The sequence below is a fragment of the Heteronotia binoei genome, chromosome 5, assembly GCF_032191835.1.
Source record: "Heteronotia binoei isolate CCM8104 ecotype False Entrance Well chromosome 5, APGP_CSIRO_Hbin_v1, whole genome shotgun sequence".
NCBI classification, from domain to species: Eukaryota; Metazoa; Chordata; class Lepidosauria; order Squamata; family Gekkonidae; genus Heteronotia; species Heteronotia binoei.
The window spans coordinates 6,389,796-6,407,911 of NC_083227.1; the positions used below are offsets into that span (position 1 = coordinate 6,389,796).

At 48.5% G+C, this 18,116-nt stretch overlaps 2 protein-coding genes across 2 annotated transcripts in view; one reads left to right on the forward strand and one right to left on the reverse strand.

The window, feature by feature from the left end:
• The window catches only part of LOC132571606 (class I histocompatibility antigen, F10 alpha chain-like), a 33,448-nt gene extending 19,928 nt beyond the window's left edge, over positions 1–13,520 (forward strand). The window contains exon 6 of the mRNA XM_060238403.1: positions 13,150–13,520. Coding sequence (XP_060094386.1) covers positions 13,150–13,520 — 371 coding nt within the window. The remainder of the gene's footprint in view (positions 1–13,149) is intronic.
• Positions 13,521–14,092: 572 nt separating this feature from the next.
• LOC132571607 (zinc finger protein OZF-like) lies at positions 14,093–16,316 on the reverse strand. The gene is made up of 3 exons (XM_060238405.1): positions 16,244–16,316; positions 15,601–15,795; positions 14,093–15,258 (listed from the first exon to the last, which is right to left on the reverse strand). The coding sequence occupies exons 1-3, from the start codon at positions 16,314–16,316 to the stop codon at positions 14,093–14,095; spliced, it is 1,434 nt and encodes a 477-aa protein (XP_060094388.1).
• Between the last annotated feature and the right edge of the window lie 1,800 nt (positions 16,317–18,116).

Genomic DNA, 18,116 nt, shown 5'->3' on the forward strand with positions numbered 1-18,116 from the left:
GCTGGAATGGCCTTCAGTCAGCCATAGCTCTCTTATTTGGAAGAACTGGGTTTGATTCCCCAACTCCTCCACTTGCAGCTGCTGGAATGGCCTTGGGTCAGCCAGAGCTCTCTTATCTGGGAGAACCGGGTTGGATTCCCCACTCCTCCACTTGCACCTGCTGGAACGGCCTTGGGTCAGCCATAGCTCTGGCAGAGGTTGCCCTTGAAAGGGCAGCTCCTGTGAGAGCCCTCTCAGCCCCACCCACCTTACAGGGTGTCTGTTGTGGGGGGAGAAGATATGGGAGATTGTAAGCCACTCTGAGTCTCTGATTCATGGAGAAGGGCAGGGTATAAATCTGCAGTCTTCTTTCTTCTTCCCTTGCTGGGAAGCCCCCTTGGGCCAAGGGGAAAGTACCCTGGTAACCAACCACCACCCCTCAAGGGCTTCCTGAGAATCTAGACCAGGGGTGTCAAACTAATTTGTTATGAGGGCCGGATCGGACATAAATGAGACCTTGTCGGGCGGGCCATGTCAGGGTGGGCCATGCATGTTTCCTATTTTAGATTAGGTACCTGAGATATAAACTTAATAAGGAACACAAACACAATTAAAGATTTTTTTTACAAAAAAAACTTAAAATAAAACATGTTTAAAACATTAACATTAGTCTTAAAGGTGCTTTCTTTGTATTTCTCCCATGGGATCCAGGGATCCTTCTTCTTCTCCTCCTCCTCCTTCTCCTCCTCCTCCTCCTTCTTCTCCTCCTTCTCCTCCTCCTCCTCCTTCTCATCCTCCTCCTTCTCCTCCTGCTCCTTCTCTTCCTCCTCCTCCTTCTCTTTCTCCTCCTCCTCCTCCTTCTTCTTCTCCTCCTCCTTCTTCTCTCCTCCTTCTTCTCCTCCTCCTCCTCCTCCTCTTCTCCTCCTTCTCTTTCTCCTTCTCTTCCTCCTTCTCCTCTTGCTCCTCCTTCTTCTTCTCCTTCTCCTCCTCCTCCTTCTCTTCCTCCCCCTTCTCCTCCCCCTCCTTCTCCTTCTTCTCCTCCTCCTCCCCCTTCTTCTTCTTCTTCTTCTCCTTCTTTTCCTCCCCCTTCTCCTCTCCCTCCTTCTCCCCCCCTCCTCCTTCTCCTCCTCCTCCTCCTCTTTCTCCTCCTCCTCCTCCTTCTCTTCCTCTTCCTGCTCAGCATCTGTCATGTAAGGAAGCAGGGAGTTGCTGCATTCTTAAGGCCCAATACTGGTTATTTTCACAGAGCCACCAATGGTTCGCATAACCCACAAGGCAGGATCGGAGGGCCTGGAGACTCTCGTCTGCCGACTCCACGGCTTCTACCCAAAGAGATCGATGTGACATGGAGAAAGGGCAGGGAAGTCTGGCACCAAGACACCCTGACGGGGGGTGTCGTCCCCAACTCAGATGGGACTTACCACACCTGGATAAGCATTGATGTTGACCCCAAAGAGGGGGGCCACTACCGGTGCCACGTGGAACACGATGGCCTTCCAGAGCCTCTGGACTTGGCCTGGGAGGAGCCAGGTGAGAAACTGAAGGGGGTTGGGGTGGCTTTTGGGGGGGGGGGGGTGGGAAGTCAGCAGATTATAGGTGCCGTTATATCACGGGAAGTTGTGAATTTGGTAATGTTCCCTACTGAGCTGTATAGATATTTTCCCCTGGTCCCTTAGAGCCAAAAAAAGCATGTGCTTCAGATTAGTTTCATTTTCCTATGCTGGTGATTTGCTGAACTCTCACCTTCCACACAATAGCACTCCGCTAATTCTCCCCAGCAGTTAAGAAAAGGCGATTAAGAAAAGGAAAAACACTCATCCCTTCAGCAGCACCCTCTCCCTCTCTCTCTCAGAGCTCAACTGACTGTACTCTGCCTCTAGTGAGGTGCAGCCTTAGAAATGCAAAGAGGGTGGGGCTAGCAGTCAGGCAACATAGACTCTTCCAATCAGCAACAATCACCTGATGCAATCAGCTACACTTGGCTACAGCCCTGTCGAAACAGACAACGGAAACAGCAGTTCTTCTTCCCCAGTAAGCAAACACACAAATTTCAGACTCCCTGCGTCCACACAGTAGCACTCAATTAATTCTCCCCAGCAGCTAAGAAAAGGCAGTTAAGAAAAGGCAAACACTCACCCCTTCAGCAGCACTCTCTCTCTCTCAGCGCTCAACTGACTGTGACTGTTGATCTGTCCCTTGCAGTGCCACATTCTGCATGGATATTTCTGCTTGAGGCCCTGCAGATATGGGGCCAGCCTGAGTAGATGCATTTTTCCTCTCATTTCAGCATCCAAAGTGGGGCTCATTGTGGGAGTCCTGCTGGGGTCATGGCTGCTCTCATCCTGTTGGGGACCGGGCTCACCTTCCACATCAGTAAGTAAAATGCCGCTTGAGAGGGGCCGTGGCGGAGTGGGGGAGCATCTGCTCGGCATGCAGAAGGCCCCCAAGGTCAAGCTCCAGCATCTCCAGTTAAGAGGTCAAGGTCAGGGGTGGCCGATCTGTGGCTCTTTCGCACCTCTTTCGCACATGTTGTTGTGGCTCTTGAGGGCCCCACGAGCCCATTGGACAGCTTGGAGAAGGAATGTCTCTCTTTAAATCACTTTGCCAGGGCAAGCCAGCTGGTGTGAGGGGCTTGGAGAACACCCTTAAAAGTTTCTATCTTTTCTTTTCTCTCTCTCTCTTGGTCCCCTCCCTCCCTCTCCCTCTTTTCCTGCCCATTTGTTTACTTTGTTTCTCTTTCCCCATCCCCCCAACTATTTTCTTTCTTTCTTTCTTTCTTTCTTTCTTTCTTTCTTTCTTTCTTTCTTTCTTTCTTTCTTTCTTTCTTTCTTTCTTTCTTTCTTTCTTTCTTTCTTTCTTTCTTTCTTTCTCCTCTCAATAGTCCTAGTTATCTAGTAGTTCAGTTTATTACCATTAATGATCAGTTATAAAAGGCTGCTTTTATTCTTGCCTGATGCTCTCTCTCTCTGTATGTGTAATAATATATAATTGTGCAATGTTTGGACAGGGGCATGGTTGGCATCTCAGGAGGTGGTGGGCCAGAGTGAGCTCTTTCACACATGTTGTGTGGCTCTTGAGGGCCCCTCTGCCCCGGTTGGCCAGTTTGGAGAAGGAATTTCTCTCCTTAAATCACTTTGCCAGGGCAAGCCAGCTGTTGTAGGCGGCTTGGGAAACACATTTAAAGTTTCTTTCTTTTCTTTTCTCTCTCTCTGTCCCTCCCTTCCTCTCCTTCCTTTCCTGCCCATCGTTTGCTTTGTTTCTCTTCCCCCCTCCCTCCCTCCTTCCCCCCATTCTTTGCTTTCTTTCTTTTCACCTTTCTTTCTCTTTCTCCCTCCCTCTCTCAATAGTTCTAGTTATCTAGTAGTTCGGTTTATTACCGTCAACAATCAGTTATAAAATTGAAATAAATCAGCTATTGTGCCAGCAGCTCAAGGATGCTTTTAACCTTGCCTGATGCGCTCTCTTTCTCTCTGTATGTGTAATAATATATAATTGCACAGTGGATCAGACAGGGACATGGTTGTTGTATCAGGAGCTGTGGGGCCAGAGTGAGTCTGGCCATGATCATGCCTTGCAGCTTTCAAACACCTGACATTTATTCTATGTGGCTCTTACATTAAGCAAGTTTGGCCACCCCTGGTCTAGGTGGCAGGTGATCTGAAAGAACCTCCCACCTTAGACCTGGGAGAGCTGCTGCCAGTCTAAATAGATAAGACTAGAACAATGGCCTTACTCAGTCCAAGGCAGGATCATGTGGTCATATATATGGGGGATGGGCTTTGGCTCAGGGTAGAAGAAGAAGAAGACTGCAGATTTATACCCCGCCCTTCTCTCTGAATCAGAGACACAGAGCAGCTTACAGTCTCCTATATCTTCTTCCTCCACAGCAGACACCCTGTGAAATGGGAGGGGGGGCTGAGAGAGCTCTCCCAGAAGCTACCCTTTCAAGGACAACTCCTACGAAAGCTACGGCTGACCCAAAGCCATTCCAGCAGCTGCAAGTGGAGGAGTGGGGAATCAAACCCGGTCTCCCAGATAAGACAGCTACGGCTGACCCAAGGCCATTCCAGCAGCTGCATGTGGAGGAGTGGGGAATCAAACCCGGTTCTCCCAGATAAGAGAGCTATGGCTGACCCAAGGCCATTCCAGCAGCCTGCAAGTGGAGGAGTGGGGAATCAAACCCGGTTCTCCCAGATAAGACAGCTATGGCTGACCCAAGGCCATTCCAGCAGCTGCATGTGGAGGAGTGGGGAATCAAACCCGGTTCTCCCAGATAAGAGAGCTCTGGCTGATCCAAGGCCATTCCAGCAGGTGCAAGTGGAGGAGTGGGGAATCAAACCCGGTTTCTCCCAGATAAGACAGCTATGGCTGACCCAAGGCCATTCCAGCAGCTGCAAGTGGAGGAGTGGGGAATCAAACCCAGTTCTCCCAGATAAGAGTCCACTACATCAAACTGGCTCTCTAGACCAAGAGTTGATGGGGCAGCTTCCTGTGTTCGTCTGCTTTTTGCAGTTCATGTGCCTGAAAGAGACTGCAGGCATGGGGTGGGGTGGGAGGTGTTTCAAAGTTTGAAAGCCCTTCCTTAAGCCAGGGGTGGTGCTGGATGATCTCTGGAGGCCCCACCAGCGTCTGAAGCTCTGATTCTCTCTCTGCAGAAAAGCAACAAGGAAGCACCTACAAGGCTATATTGAGTGAGTGACTTCTCCCCTACAATGAGATACCGACTTGGAAAAAGCAGCCCCCTTGGGGGGGTGGGAGAGGCAGTTGTGCCCGGGCGTCAGGATGGCCCTGAAGCCCCCCAGAGGTTAGCTGCCCACCATCCTGCCGCAGTGGAAATGATCCGGGGGAGGGGAAGGGACACATCTAGCCGACCTGCTGCCAGGCCGAGGGAGGGGGCTTTGAGAAGCAGCACTGGGCAGGCTGGGCGCTAGCGTTTCTGTCGCCCAAAGCAGAACCCGACGCTGGCACCCCCCCCCCCCCAGTGCAAAATCACGCACGCCGCAATGGTGTCATTGGCAGCGACATCATTGTAATGGCCAGTGGCGCCCTCCCTGCCAAACAGCCCTGTCCCGTTTCGTAAAGGGCTGAGCAGGGGCTTTGGGGGGGGCATTGCTCAGAGTGAAGAAACATTGCCCCCCCACTCCCATGCTGCCGCTACCGAGCTCCCTACAAAACGGGACAACGCTTCTGGGCGCCTGCCCCTGCCCAGCGTTGGATCAGGCCAGTGGCCCATCCAGTCCAACACTCTGTGTCACATAAGAACATAAGAGAAGCCCTGTTGGATCAGGCCAGTGGCCCATCCAGTCCAACACTCTGTGTCACATAAGAACATAAAAGAAGCCCTGTTGCATCAGGCCAGTGGCCCCCTCCAGTCCAACACTCTGTGTCACATAAGAACATAAGAGAAGCCCTGTAGGATCAGGCCAATGGCCCATCCAGTCCAACACTCTGTGTCAAATAAGAACATAAGAGAAGCCATGTTGGATCAGGCCAGTGGCCCATCCAGTCCAACACTCTGTGTCACAAAAGAACATAAGAGAAGCCCTGTAGGATCAGGCCAGTGGCCCATCCAGTCCAACACTCTGTGTCAAATAAGAACATAAGAGAAGCCATGTTGGATCAGGCCAGTGGCCCATCAAGTCCAACACTCTGTGTCACATAAGAACATAAGAGAAGCCATGTTGGATCAGGCCAATGGCCCATCCAGTCCAACACTCTGAATCACATAAGAACATAAGAGAAGCCATGTTGGATCAGGCGAGTGGCCCATCCAGTCCAACACTCTGTGTCACATAAGAACATAAGAGAAGCCATGTTGGATCAGGCCAGTGGCCCATCCAGTCCAACACTCTGTGTCACATAAGAACATAAGAGAAGCCATGTTGGATCAGGCCAATGGCCTATCCAATCCAACACTCTGTGTCACATAAGAGAAGCCATGTTGGATCAGGCCAATGGCCCATCCAGTCCAACACTCTGTGTCACATAAGAACATAAGAGAAGCCATGTTGGATCAGGCCGGGTGGCCCATCCAATCCAACACTCTGTGTCACATAAGAGAAGCCATGTTGGATCAGGCCAATGGCCCATCCAGTCCAACACTCTGTGTCACATAAGAACATAAGAGAAGCCATGTTGGATCAGGCCAGTGGCCCATCCAATCCAACACTCTGTGTCACATAAGAGAAGCCATGTTGGATCAGGCCAATGGCCCATCCAGTCCAACACTCTGTGTCACATAAGAACATAAGAGAAGCCATGTTGGATCAGGCCAGTGGCCCATCCAATCCAACACTCTGTGTCACATAAGAGAAGCCATGTTGGATCAGGCCAATGGCCCCTCCAGTCCAACACTCTGTGTCACATAAGAACATAAGAGAAGCCATGTTGGATCAGGCCAGTGGCCCATCCAATCCAACACTCTGTGTCACATAAGAGAAGCCATGTTGGATCAGGCCAATGGCCCATCCATTCCAACACTCTGAGTCACATAAGAACATAAGAGAAGCCATGTTGGATCAGGCCAATGGCCCATCCAGTCCAACACTCTGTGTCACATAAGAACATAAGAGAAGCCATGTTGGGTCAGGCCAATGGCCCATCCAGTCCAACACTCTGTGTCACATAAGAACATAAGAGAAGCCATGTTGGATCAGGCCAATGGCCCATCCAGTCCAACACTCTGTGTCACATAAGAACATATTCTATGAGCCCCAAAAGAAGGTGCCCCTATCCTTCATGATTTCCTATGGAAGGAAGGAATTGAAAAGGTGTGCCGTCCCTTTCAATGTGATGGCCCGAACTCCCTTTGGGAGTTCGATGATGCTTGTCACAGCTTTGATCTTGGCTCCACCCCTAATGTCTCCTGGCTCCACCCCCAAAGTCCCCAGATATTTCTTAAACTGGACTTGGCAAGCCTAGGTGCACGGCAGTCCCATGTCTGCAAGTTGGAGAGGCGGAGAAGGCAGGAGGTCCAACTCCCCTGCCCATTTAAAACGCGCCCCCAGCAATGTTCCCTCTAAGGCAGGGGTGTCAAACTCATTTGTTTGACATAGATGAGACCTTGAGGGGCCGAGCTATGGGCCGTGTGTGCACCTTTTCAAGATTAGGTAGCTGAGATATAAATTTTATAAAAAAACCCCAGAGAAGCACAAATATATATTTTTAAAAGCTTAAAGCATGCTTAAAACGTTAGCACTCATTGGTCTTAAGGATGCTTCCTTTGTATTTCTCTCATTGGCATCCAGGGAACTGGGCAAAGGAAGCTCTGGCTCTTTCCTTCCTTCCCCAGGAGACTTGCGGGGGGGGGAGCCTCAGCCAATGGAGAAAACAGAGGTTTTGCTCTGTAGCTCCTGAGCAATTGAGCGAGCCTTTTAAAGCAAGCTGTGATGCAGAAGGAAGCAAGAGAGAGGGAGATGGAAGCAGATGACAGCCAGTTGCTCGGGGGCCTGAGAGGAGCCCTCGGTGGCCTGATTCGGCCCCCGAACTGCATATTTGACACCCCTTCTCTAAGCTGTGTGAGCTAGCTCACAATGTTTTAGCCTCCAACTCACACATTTTTGTCTCCGCTCTGAAAAAAATGGCCCTAGAGCAAACTAATCTGTGCAGTAGCTCACAACTTTGATGCCGGAAGGTCACAAAGTAGAATTTTTGCTCACAAGACTCTACAACTTAGGGGGAGCATTGCCCACCAGGTGTTTTAAACGGGAGGGGAGGCCTTGGGGCTGCTTTTGCAGCCTTTCCACCAGCTCCCACCCCGTTTAAAGATCCTGCCAGCCAATGAGGTCTTTAAGTGGTGGTGGGGGGAGGACAGGGCTGCTTTTGCCACCTTGCCACAAGGCGGAGAGCTGGCAAAAGTATCCAATCTTTCTCCCCCCTCCTGCCCTGGGGGGGGGCACCCAATTCGGCACACCCCTTGCCAGCAATAGGGGCAATCGCCCTCCTCTGCCCCCCCCCCCCCCAGAGCCAGCCCTGTTCATTCCAACCAGGTGATTTTACTCCCCCTTCCCCACTTTTCATGCTGTCACCTGGGAATTTGACTCTCTCCTCCTTTCTTGATTTTTGCAGCGTGATTTCCCATCAGTGTGTGAGAGGGACCGGAAGGAACCCATCTGGATCTTCCCAGGAATACGGGATCTTCACTCTGAGCCGAGGCCCATCCTTAACGAAACAAAACAAAACGAAACAAAACAAAAAAACCCTATACTGCTTGATTTTTACTAGCTGGCAAAACCTGGTGGGGGGAGAATCTGTTTCTGATGGACTTATTTTTCTCCTTCGTACAGGCATGGAATGGGAAATTCCCCCCTCCTTTCTTCTTAGTTGCTGAACCTACTTTGGAGCATAAATATTTGGCAGAGTGATCACACTTCTGTGTGAGAGCCAGTTTGGTGTAGTGGTTAAGTGTGCGGACTCTTATCTGGGAGAACCGGGGTTGATCCCCCACTCCTCCACTTGCAGCTGCTGGAATGGCCTTGGGTCAGCCATAGCTCTGGCAGAGGTTGTCCTTGAAAGGGCAGCTGCTGTGAGAGCCCTCTCAGCCCCGCCCACCTCACAGAGTGTCTGTTGCGGGGGGGGGGAGGGAAAGGAGATTGTAGGCCACTCTGAGACTCTGTCCTTGAAAGGGCAGCTGCTGGAGAGCTCTCTCAGCCCCGCCCACCTCACAAGGTGTCTGTTGTGGGGGAGGAAGGGAAAGGAGATTGTAGGCTGCTCTGAGCCTCTGTCCTTGAAAGGGCAGCTGCTGGGAGAGCCCTCTCCAGCCCCACCCACCTAACAGGGTGTCTGCTGTGGGGGAGGAAGGGAAAGTAGATTGTAGGCCGCTCTGAGACTCTGTCCTTGAAAGTTCAGCTGCTGTGAGAGCCCTCAGCCCCACCCACCTGACAGGGTGTCTGTTGTGGGAGAGGAAGATAAAGGAGATTGTGAGCCTCTCTGAGACTCTTCGAAGTGGAGGGCAGGATATAAATCCAATGTCTTCTTCATCTTCTGGGTTTCAGAGGATCTTAGAAAACTCTGGGTTCTGCCAAAGTTTGGAAATCCAAGCTTCGGACTTTACAGAGGGATTGGTTTAGTAACATTAAGGTAGGAAGGAAGGAAAGGTCCCCTGTGCAAGCACCAGTCGTTTCCGACTCTGGGGTGATGTTGCTTTCACAACGTTTTCATGGCAGACTTTTTACGAGGTGGTTTGCCATTGCCTTCCCCAGTCATCTACGCTTCCCCCCCCCAGCAAGCTGGGGACTCATTTTCCCGACCTCAGAAGGATGGAAGGCTGAGTCAACCTCGAGCCAGCTACCTGAAAACCCAGCTTCCGCTGGGGATCGAGCTCAGGTCGTGAGCAGAGGTTAGGACTGCAGTACTGCAGCTTTAACACACTGTGCCACGGGGCTCTTAATTAATACATTATTAAGGTAATTAATACATTATTGACATTAACCTCACGGCAAAAATCCCGAGAAACTAGAAGCATTAGGAGAACCTGACATTCTGTGTGTTTCCTAATATGGTATTATGAATAAAATCATCTTGATTAAACCAATTCTGACTTTTGAAAGTGTTTGTATAGCTTGTATCACATAATTTCATGGTTTTCTCTGCCAAAGAATGATATTAGATTGTATTTTTTCCTTTGTATATGTTATAGATATCCTCTATAGTTTAAATTTCTTTTAACAAAAAGCAAAAACTCTGGGTTATGAATTCTGCATTTCTTATATAATCCTGTTCATAAATGAGAAACTTACTTCCCCTTCCCCCTCTCCCATCCTGGCTCTAATCAGCTGGCCCTAAATCAGGAGTGACCAAACTTGCTTAACGTAAGAACCACATAAAATAAATGTCAGATGTTTGAGAGCCACAAGACGCGAAAAAATATCACACACATATCTTTATTAAAACTTTTAGTACTTGCTTTGCCCAAAAAGATAAAATACATATGTATGCACTTTACAACATGACCATGCTAGTAGGAGACTTATTTTAAAAAAAATGAAAGCCGGGAATAACTGTCCCCATAAGACCAGCATAGGGAAAGGTTAGGGAATTATTTTTTGGCATCAGTGGGAGAAGGAAACACATATGTACCATATAAGCTAGTGAACACCGTTCACACCATTATATATCTCTCTCTGCCTTGACACCAGGGTTAGTAAATATAGCTCCTACAAGAGCTATGAAGCTAAAAGGGAACCCTGTACCACCCTCTTTAATTTCATCAATTCTTCCAGTGGCTACCTATCTTAATCTATCACAGATACCAACAGACAGACAGACAGACAGAGGGAGGGGCATAAAAGTAATCATTAGTCATCCAAAACTTTTACATTTGTTGAGGGCACAATTCTAATATACAACACATAGTTAAAGAGTAGAAATAAAGTATTTCTTTTCAGCTCAGTTAAATACATTTCTTAAAACGTGTATACTTTTTAAATTTAAGTATACAAATTTTGAACAATTTGATAACTTATGCCATTCAAGGTTTTTGAATTTGCATTTTGAACAATTTGATATACAATAATATTTGAATACCGTTTATAACTCTTGTTCCAGAAAAATAATTCTACGTATTAATTCCTCAATATTATCTGAGGCCTTTTTGGTAATATCACCTTGGGGTCTCCTTCCTTGGAGGTTTTTAAACAGGCTAGATGTCCATCTGATAGCAATGAAGGTATTGTGAATTTAGGGGGAGGTATTTGTGGGTTTCCTGCATTGTGCAGGGGGTTGGACTAGATGACCCTGGAGGTCCCTTCCAACTCTATGATTCTATGATTCAAAGCCGTTTCCCAGAGCTATCTCAAGCTTCCTCCCGGGGAGCAGGTAGCTCCCCGCCGCCCATTCCCAAAGCCCTCTGAGGGTCCCCACTGAGGGGCTACAAGGGAGGGGGGGGTGCAACTGAAGGGAAATATTATAATATTAATAGTATTTTAGGCCCCGTGGCGCAGAGTGTTAAAGCTACAGTACTGCAGTCCAAAGCTCTGCTCACGACCTGAGTTTGATCCCCGGCAGAAGCTGGGTTTTCAGGTAGCCGGCTTGAGGTTGACTCAGCCTTCCATCCTTCCGAGGTCGGTCAAATGAGTCCCCAGCTTGCTGGGGGGAAAGTGTAGATGACTGGGGAAGGCAATGGCAAGCCAGTCTGTAAAAAGTCTGCTGCGAAGAGATCGATGTGACAACATGAAAGCAGCGTCACCCCAGAGTTGGAAATGACTGGTGCTTGCACAGAGGACCTTTCCTTTTCCTTTCATTTTGGGCAAGGGCACACAGGAGCAAAGCTCCGGAACGCCTAATTTTTATTGTGCTCTTTCTTTCTTACCACCTCCCTCCATACTTGCTTCTGGGCTCCATAGTTCAAACCCCCTGAGAGAATTTTGCTGAACTCTTAAGATTTGACAAACTTTCTTAAGATTTCCCCCCCACAAAAATAAAAGGGGAAACCACCAAAACATATAAAGCAGACGGAAGAAGAAGAAGAAGAAGAAGAAGAAGAAGAAGAAGAAGAAGAAGAAGAAGAAGAAGAAGAAGAAGATGATATTGGATTTCTTTTTTTTTTCTTGTATAAACAAATTTATTAGTAACATATCGTAGCAGAATTATATCTACAACTTATAAAGAGCTTAAAATAAAAAAAAATCCACTCCGAAGAGTCTCAGAGCGGCTCACAATCTCCTTTCCTTTCCTCCCCCACAACAGACACCCTGTGAGGTGGGTGGGGCTGGAGAGGGCTCTCACAGCAGCTGCCCTTTCAAGGACAACCTCTGCCAGAGCTATGGCTGACCCAAGGCCATGCTAGCAGGTGCAAGTGGAGGAGTGGGGAATCAAACCCGGTTCTCCCAGATAAGAGTCCGCACACTTAACCACTACACCAAACTGGCTCTCCATGGAAGTCATTATCATGTCACTGCGGCCACATAGGAGAAAGTAATTTTAAAAATCTGAAAGGAGCAATGTTCCCTCTAAGCCGGCTTCTCTTGTGTTCTTATGAGTATTCATAAGGTTCCTCTGGGGGGGGGGGGTGGATTCCTCAATGCTAAAGGAGAGGTCAGCTGATTCTTTGATCAGGAGATCTCATTGCCCATCCTTACTTTCTTCCTTGGGGGATCTTTTTGAAGCTTCGAACGCGGCTAGATCTCTTTCTGCAGTCCAAGCATTTTTAGATAGCCACAGTTTAAGTGAAGCTGCACGGCTCCACTACAAGTGAACACTGAAGGCATTTTTTTTTTAAAAAAAATCTTATTGAAATATCACTGATAACTCTTTGAAGGCATTTGAAAGCCTGCAGATTTGTGCGGCTCAGAAAAGACAGGAGTTTAAAGGGAGCGTCCCCTTTTATGCTGGCCTTCTCCAAATCAAGAGACTCTGGGGAGACCCAAAAAAGCCCAAACCAGGCTAGACAGGGGAGGGATTAAGGTCCAGAAATGCTTCTCCAGAACTGCTTATCAGATAAAATTGTTTGTGAATTAAGGTCACACTATATTTTTCAAAAGATATTGAAAATTCATATATATGGCGAACCTGGGCAGTAGAATAAAAAGTAGAGACATCACCCTGCCAACAAAAGTCCGGATAGTCAAAGTGATGGTATTCCCAGTAGTAATGTATGGCTGCGAGAGCTGGACCATTAGGAAGGCCGAGCGCAGAAGAAGAGATGATTTTGAGATGTGCTGGAGAAGAATCTTGAGAGTCCCTCAGACTGCAAGGAGATCCAATCAGTCAGTCCGAAGGGAAATCAACCCTGACTGTTCCCTGGAAGGTCAGATGCTGAAGCTGAAGCTCCAATACTTTGGCCACCTAATGAGAAGGGAGCCTTCACTGGAGAAGATCCTGATGCTGGGAAAGACAGAAGGCAAAAGAAGGGGACGGAAAAAGATGAGATGGCTGGACAGCGTTACTGAAGTAACAAACACGAATTTGAGCAGGCTTCGGAGGATGGTGGAAGACAGGAGGGCCTGGCGTGACTTTGTCCATGGGGTCGCAAAGAGTCAGACTCGACTGTGAGACTGAACAACAACAATATGTTATTTCCCTTTCCCCCTTTCCCTGCCCTAGTCTGTATTTCCTTACCCTGTTTCTTAAAATTCCAATGAAATATATATAACCCAAGGTCACACTGTATTTTCACCAGTAACAGAGAGGCTGTAGATGTCTGCTCCCCTTAACTTGTCTATTTTGTCACAGGATTTGGGAAAGGAACTGATTTTGCCAGTTTTGAAGATGTCAGACAAGACAACCTAAAGTACCAAGTTTCACAGAGGAAAGCAAGCAATAATGCACCCTTTTTGGTTAACTATGTTCTCAACCTTTCTGAACCAACACCAGGTCCTTTGAAGAACCTCAACAGAACCAGCTATAAGAAAGTTTCACCCTTTTATGGATTCTCTGAGGAACATGAAAGTCAGATTTGTGCCTCAGGCTCTTCCCACACACTGAGCACTGATGAGGTTCTTCCCTGGGATGGATTCTTCGATTCTAAAAGAGAAATCAGCAGATTTTCTAGCCTGGAGAGTCCATTGCCCGTCATTGTTTTCTCCTCTGTGGGATCTTTTTGAGGCTTCATTAAAACTTGTGTCAAAAATGTTTTTCTTTGGGCCACTGATGTGCTGGAGCCAACCACTGAGAATTCAAAAGGTTTCTCCCCTGTGTGTGTTCTCTGATGCTTTTGAAGACTGCCACTGTGACTGAATCTCTTTCCACACGCTGAGCATTCAAAACGTTCCTCCCCTCTAAGAGTTATCTGAGGCTGTTGAAGACTACCCCTTTCCCTGAACCTCTTTCCACTCTGAGCATTTAAAAGGTTTCTCCCAGTGTGTATTCTTCAGTGGAGTTGAAGATAACCACTACGACTTGAATCTCATTCCACTCTCTGAGCAATCAAAAAGTTTATCCCCTGTGTGGGCCCTCTGATGATGTTGAACACAGGTACTCTTTCCGAATCTCTTTGCACACTCTGAACATTCAAAAGGTTTCTCCCTTGTGTGAATTTTCCAATGCAGTTGAAGATGGCCACTCCCACTGAATCTCTTCACACTTTGAGCACTCAAAAGGTTTCTTCCCTGTGTGGATTCTCTGATGCTCTTGAAGACTGTCACTCCGACTGAATCTTGTTCTGCACTCTGAGCATTCAAAAGGTTTCTCCCCTGTGGTTTCTCTGATGATTCTGAAGAGTGCGTCTTTGACTAAACCTCTTTCCACACTCAGAACACTCAAAAGGTTTCTCCCCTGTATGGGTTCTCTGGTGATATTGAAGGTTGCCACTTGTACTGAATCTCTTTCCACACTCTGAACACTCAAAAGGTTTCTCCCCTGTGTGGGTTCTCTGGTGACATTGAAGACTGCCACTCTGACTGAATCTCTTTCCACACTCTGAGCATTCAAATTGTTTCTCCCCTGTGTGGATTCTCTGATGATGTTGAAGATAGCCACTCTGTCTAAACCTCTTTCCACATTCGGAGCACTCAAAAGGTTTCTCCCCTGTATGGGTTCTCTGGTGACATTGAAGGTTGCCACTTGTACTGAATCTCTTTCCACACTCTGAACACTCAAAAGGTTTCTCCCCTGTGTGGGTTCTCTGATGATATTGAAGATGGCCACTCTGGCTAAACTTCTTTCCACACTCGGAGCACTCAAAAGGTTTCTCCCCTGTATGGGTTCTCTGATGCTTTTGAAGACTGTCTTTTCTATGGAATTTTTTTTCACACTTCGAACACTCAAAAGGTTTCTCCCCTGTGTGGGTTCTTAGATGCTGCTGAAGATAACTGCTCACATTGAATCTCTTCCCACACTCGGAGCACTCAAAAGGTTTCTCCCCGGTGTGGGTTCTCTGATGCTTTTGAAGACTGTTGCTTGTACGGAATTTTTTTTCACACTTCGAACACTCAAAAGGTTTCTCCCTTGTGTGGTTTCTTAGATGCTGCTGAAGATTGCTGCTCGCATTGAATCTCTTTCCACACTTGGAACATTCAAAAGGTTTCTCCCCGGTGTGGGTTCTCTGATGCAGTTGAAGACTGTTGCTTGTACTGAATTTTTTTTCACACTCCGAACATACAAAAGGTTTCTCCCCTGTGTGGGTTCTTAGATGCTGCTGAAGATTGCTGCTCGCATTGAATCTCTTTCCACACTCGGAGCATTCAAAAGGTTTCTCCCCTGTGTGGGTTCTCTGATGATACTGAAGACTGCTACTCCCACTGAATCTCTTTCCACACTCTAAGCATTCAAAGGGTTTCTCCCCTGTGTGGGTTCTCTGATGCTTTTGAAGACTGTCGCTTGTACTGAATTTTTTTTCACACTCTGAACATACAAAAGGTTTCTCCCCTGTGTGGTTTCTTAGATGCTGCTGAAGATTGCTGCTCGCACTGAATCTACACTCAGAGCACTCAAAAGGTTTCTCCTCTGTGTGGGTTCTTCGATGCTCTTCAAGATTCCCCCTCCAACTGTATCTTTGTCCACTCTCTGAACACTCAAAAGGTTTCTCTCCTGTGTGGGTTTTTTGGTGCACTTGAAGAGTGTTCCTCTGACTGAATTTATTTCTCTTCTCTGAGTATTCAGAAGGTTTCCTCTCTGTGTGTATTCTTTGGTTCACAAGAACCTGTGATCTCTTTCTGAAATACTTTCCACATTGAATGGATTTACTTGTCTTCATTATCCTGTGCTTTGGAAAATGTAGATTCCGCTTTCGTCCATCACACTTCTGAACCACACTGCAGCCTTTTTTCCTCTTAGGTCCACCTTGATTCCTGGCGTCGTTGTTCAACTCTTCATTTTTAAATCTGTCTGGCAGTTGTTGATGAAGTTCCTCAGCCTCCTCATTGCTTTGATAAACCTCTGCTGGAATAAAGAGAGAGATCGTTCTAGCACTTGGGAGGGCTGGTAAGATCCAAAGGCATCTACGTGACTGCAGGAGGAAAAGATTGATGTCTCTTCAGCCTCATCCGGCTTGGCTGATCTTAACCATCCCTCCACTTTCCCCCCCAAATAATCTAGTACAGGTGTGTCAAACTCATTTGTTATGAGGGCTGGATCTGACATAAATGAGACCTTGTCAAGCCGGGCCATGTGTCTCATAAAACGTAATGCCAGGTAGCGGAGATATAAACTTTATGAGAAAAACATAATTAAAATTGTTAGTTCTTTACTTAAAATACAAACATGCTTAAACAATGTACCTCGAATGAATCTTATACCTTCAAGAATTGCATTCCCTGCAACTTTATTTTTGCCTGGGATTCCCAACAAGACACACTATCTAGTCTCAGGTTGTGAGCTCCAGTCACACGTTTCCTTTTCCTGGCCAGTCTCTTCCCTTCTCCAATGACTCCAGTGGGATTTTTGAGCGCTGGAGCCGTCATGATCCTGGGCGTAATGAGGCCTGCAGGTCCCAGGGAAGCCTGCTTAGGAGTTACTGGAAAGAGCCTCCATTTTCCAGGATCCCTCCTGTCCCTCTGATTGGGTGGCCAGGTTTTGGAGGGAAACTGGCCGAGAGAGGGGTGGGGCCTGGGAGGAGAAGATAAAAGGGTTAAGCCCAGGCAGGGGGTGTTCTTTTCCTAGGAGGGAGAGCTGAGGAAGGCTGCTGCAAGGAAGAGACCCTAGCCCTTTTCAGCTTGGTGTGTCGAAAATCGGGAAAAAGTGTAGTCTTCCTCGGGTCGCGTGTCACTTCACCGTGTCACTTCAAGAAATATCAATAATGATGATATTTGATGATATTTGCAGCCCCAATAAAGAAAGAGGGTTGCCAAGTCCAATTCAAGAAATATCTGGGGGCTTTGGGGGCGGAGCCAGGAGACTTTGGGGGTGGCGCCAGGAGACATTGGGGGCGGAGCCAGGAACAAGGGTGTGACAAGCATAATTGAACTCCAAGGGAGTTCTGGCCATCACATTTAAAGGGACAGCACACCTTTTAAAATGCCTTTCTTCCATAGGAAATAATGAAGGATAGGGGCACCATCTTTTGGGGCTCATAGAATTGGACCCCCTGGTCCAATCGTTTTGAAACTTGGGGGGGGTATTTTGGGGAGAGGGGGATCCCCTGCCCCCACCTGGGGATTGGTAACCCTGCGGGAAAGGGTGTATCTTTTTTTCTTCCCGCCTTTTCTCCTCCAGCGCTTGCCAAGGGAAGCCAAGGGGGGGGGCGACCCAATGCTCCCCTCCCCTTGCTCTTTTGCAACCCACACACAGCCCCCATCGCCCACCCCCTTCCTCCTCTTCCAAGCTGAAAAGGGCAGCTTGTCCTTTAAATCTGAAACCCCGCCTCCGGCAGGCGGCCATGAGAAAGAGCGAGAGAGCAAAGTGAGAAAGATCATGTTGGTTGCAAAAAAAAAACCAGGACCGGGTGGAGGAGGAGGAGGGGGGGGGGCAGCCCCACAACAGGCCCAAGAGCGACGCCCCCTCGGGCATCGCACCCCACACACACTGCTGCAATGCCATCTCTGCCTCCCCCCCCCCCAGCCGCTCCGTGCAAACAAACGGAAAAAAACACGCCTGCCTTGCTCCTGCATTTGCAAAGCCCCGGCATTGCAAAGGCGCGACCCGCCGAGGAGGGCACTTCTTTCCCCCCCCCCCCCCCCCCGGCCTCTTTTTTTGCAATGCTCTTTTTTTCTTTCTTGCTGTACCCACCTATTTCCTCAGGCCCCAGGGAGGGCGGGAAAAGGGGGTTGCAAAGCTCGGCCCTGTTGCGAGGAGGAGGAGGCGCGTTTGGCTGCCTCTGCTTTAGGTGGGGGACGGGTTGCGCCAGGAGGCTGTCTCCTCCCACCCCCAGGTCACGGCGAGGCGCTGGCAGCGTCGGCCAACCTTCCCTCCCACCCCCACCCCCGGCCTGGAGCTGGGGAAAGCCTCCGAAGGACTCGCGGCTCACCACGCTCCTTGGTTTCCGGTGTGTCAGCCAAATTGCCTCGTGTGTTCAACACCAGTGACACGCGTGTCATAGGTTCGCCATCATGGCCTTAGAGGAAGGGTGAGTAGGCCCAGGTCTGACTGAGACAGTCTAGGGACAGTAAGTTCAGATGTGTTAGGGCATTTGTTAGAGTTGCCAAGTCCCCTGCTTCCCGTAGCGGGAACTTTTTCTCGTCCACACGGTCCAACGACGTCACGAGGAAGTGACGTCATCAAAATCGCGGCGCCCGTGCGGGACCACTCAAGGCATTTTCAGGAAA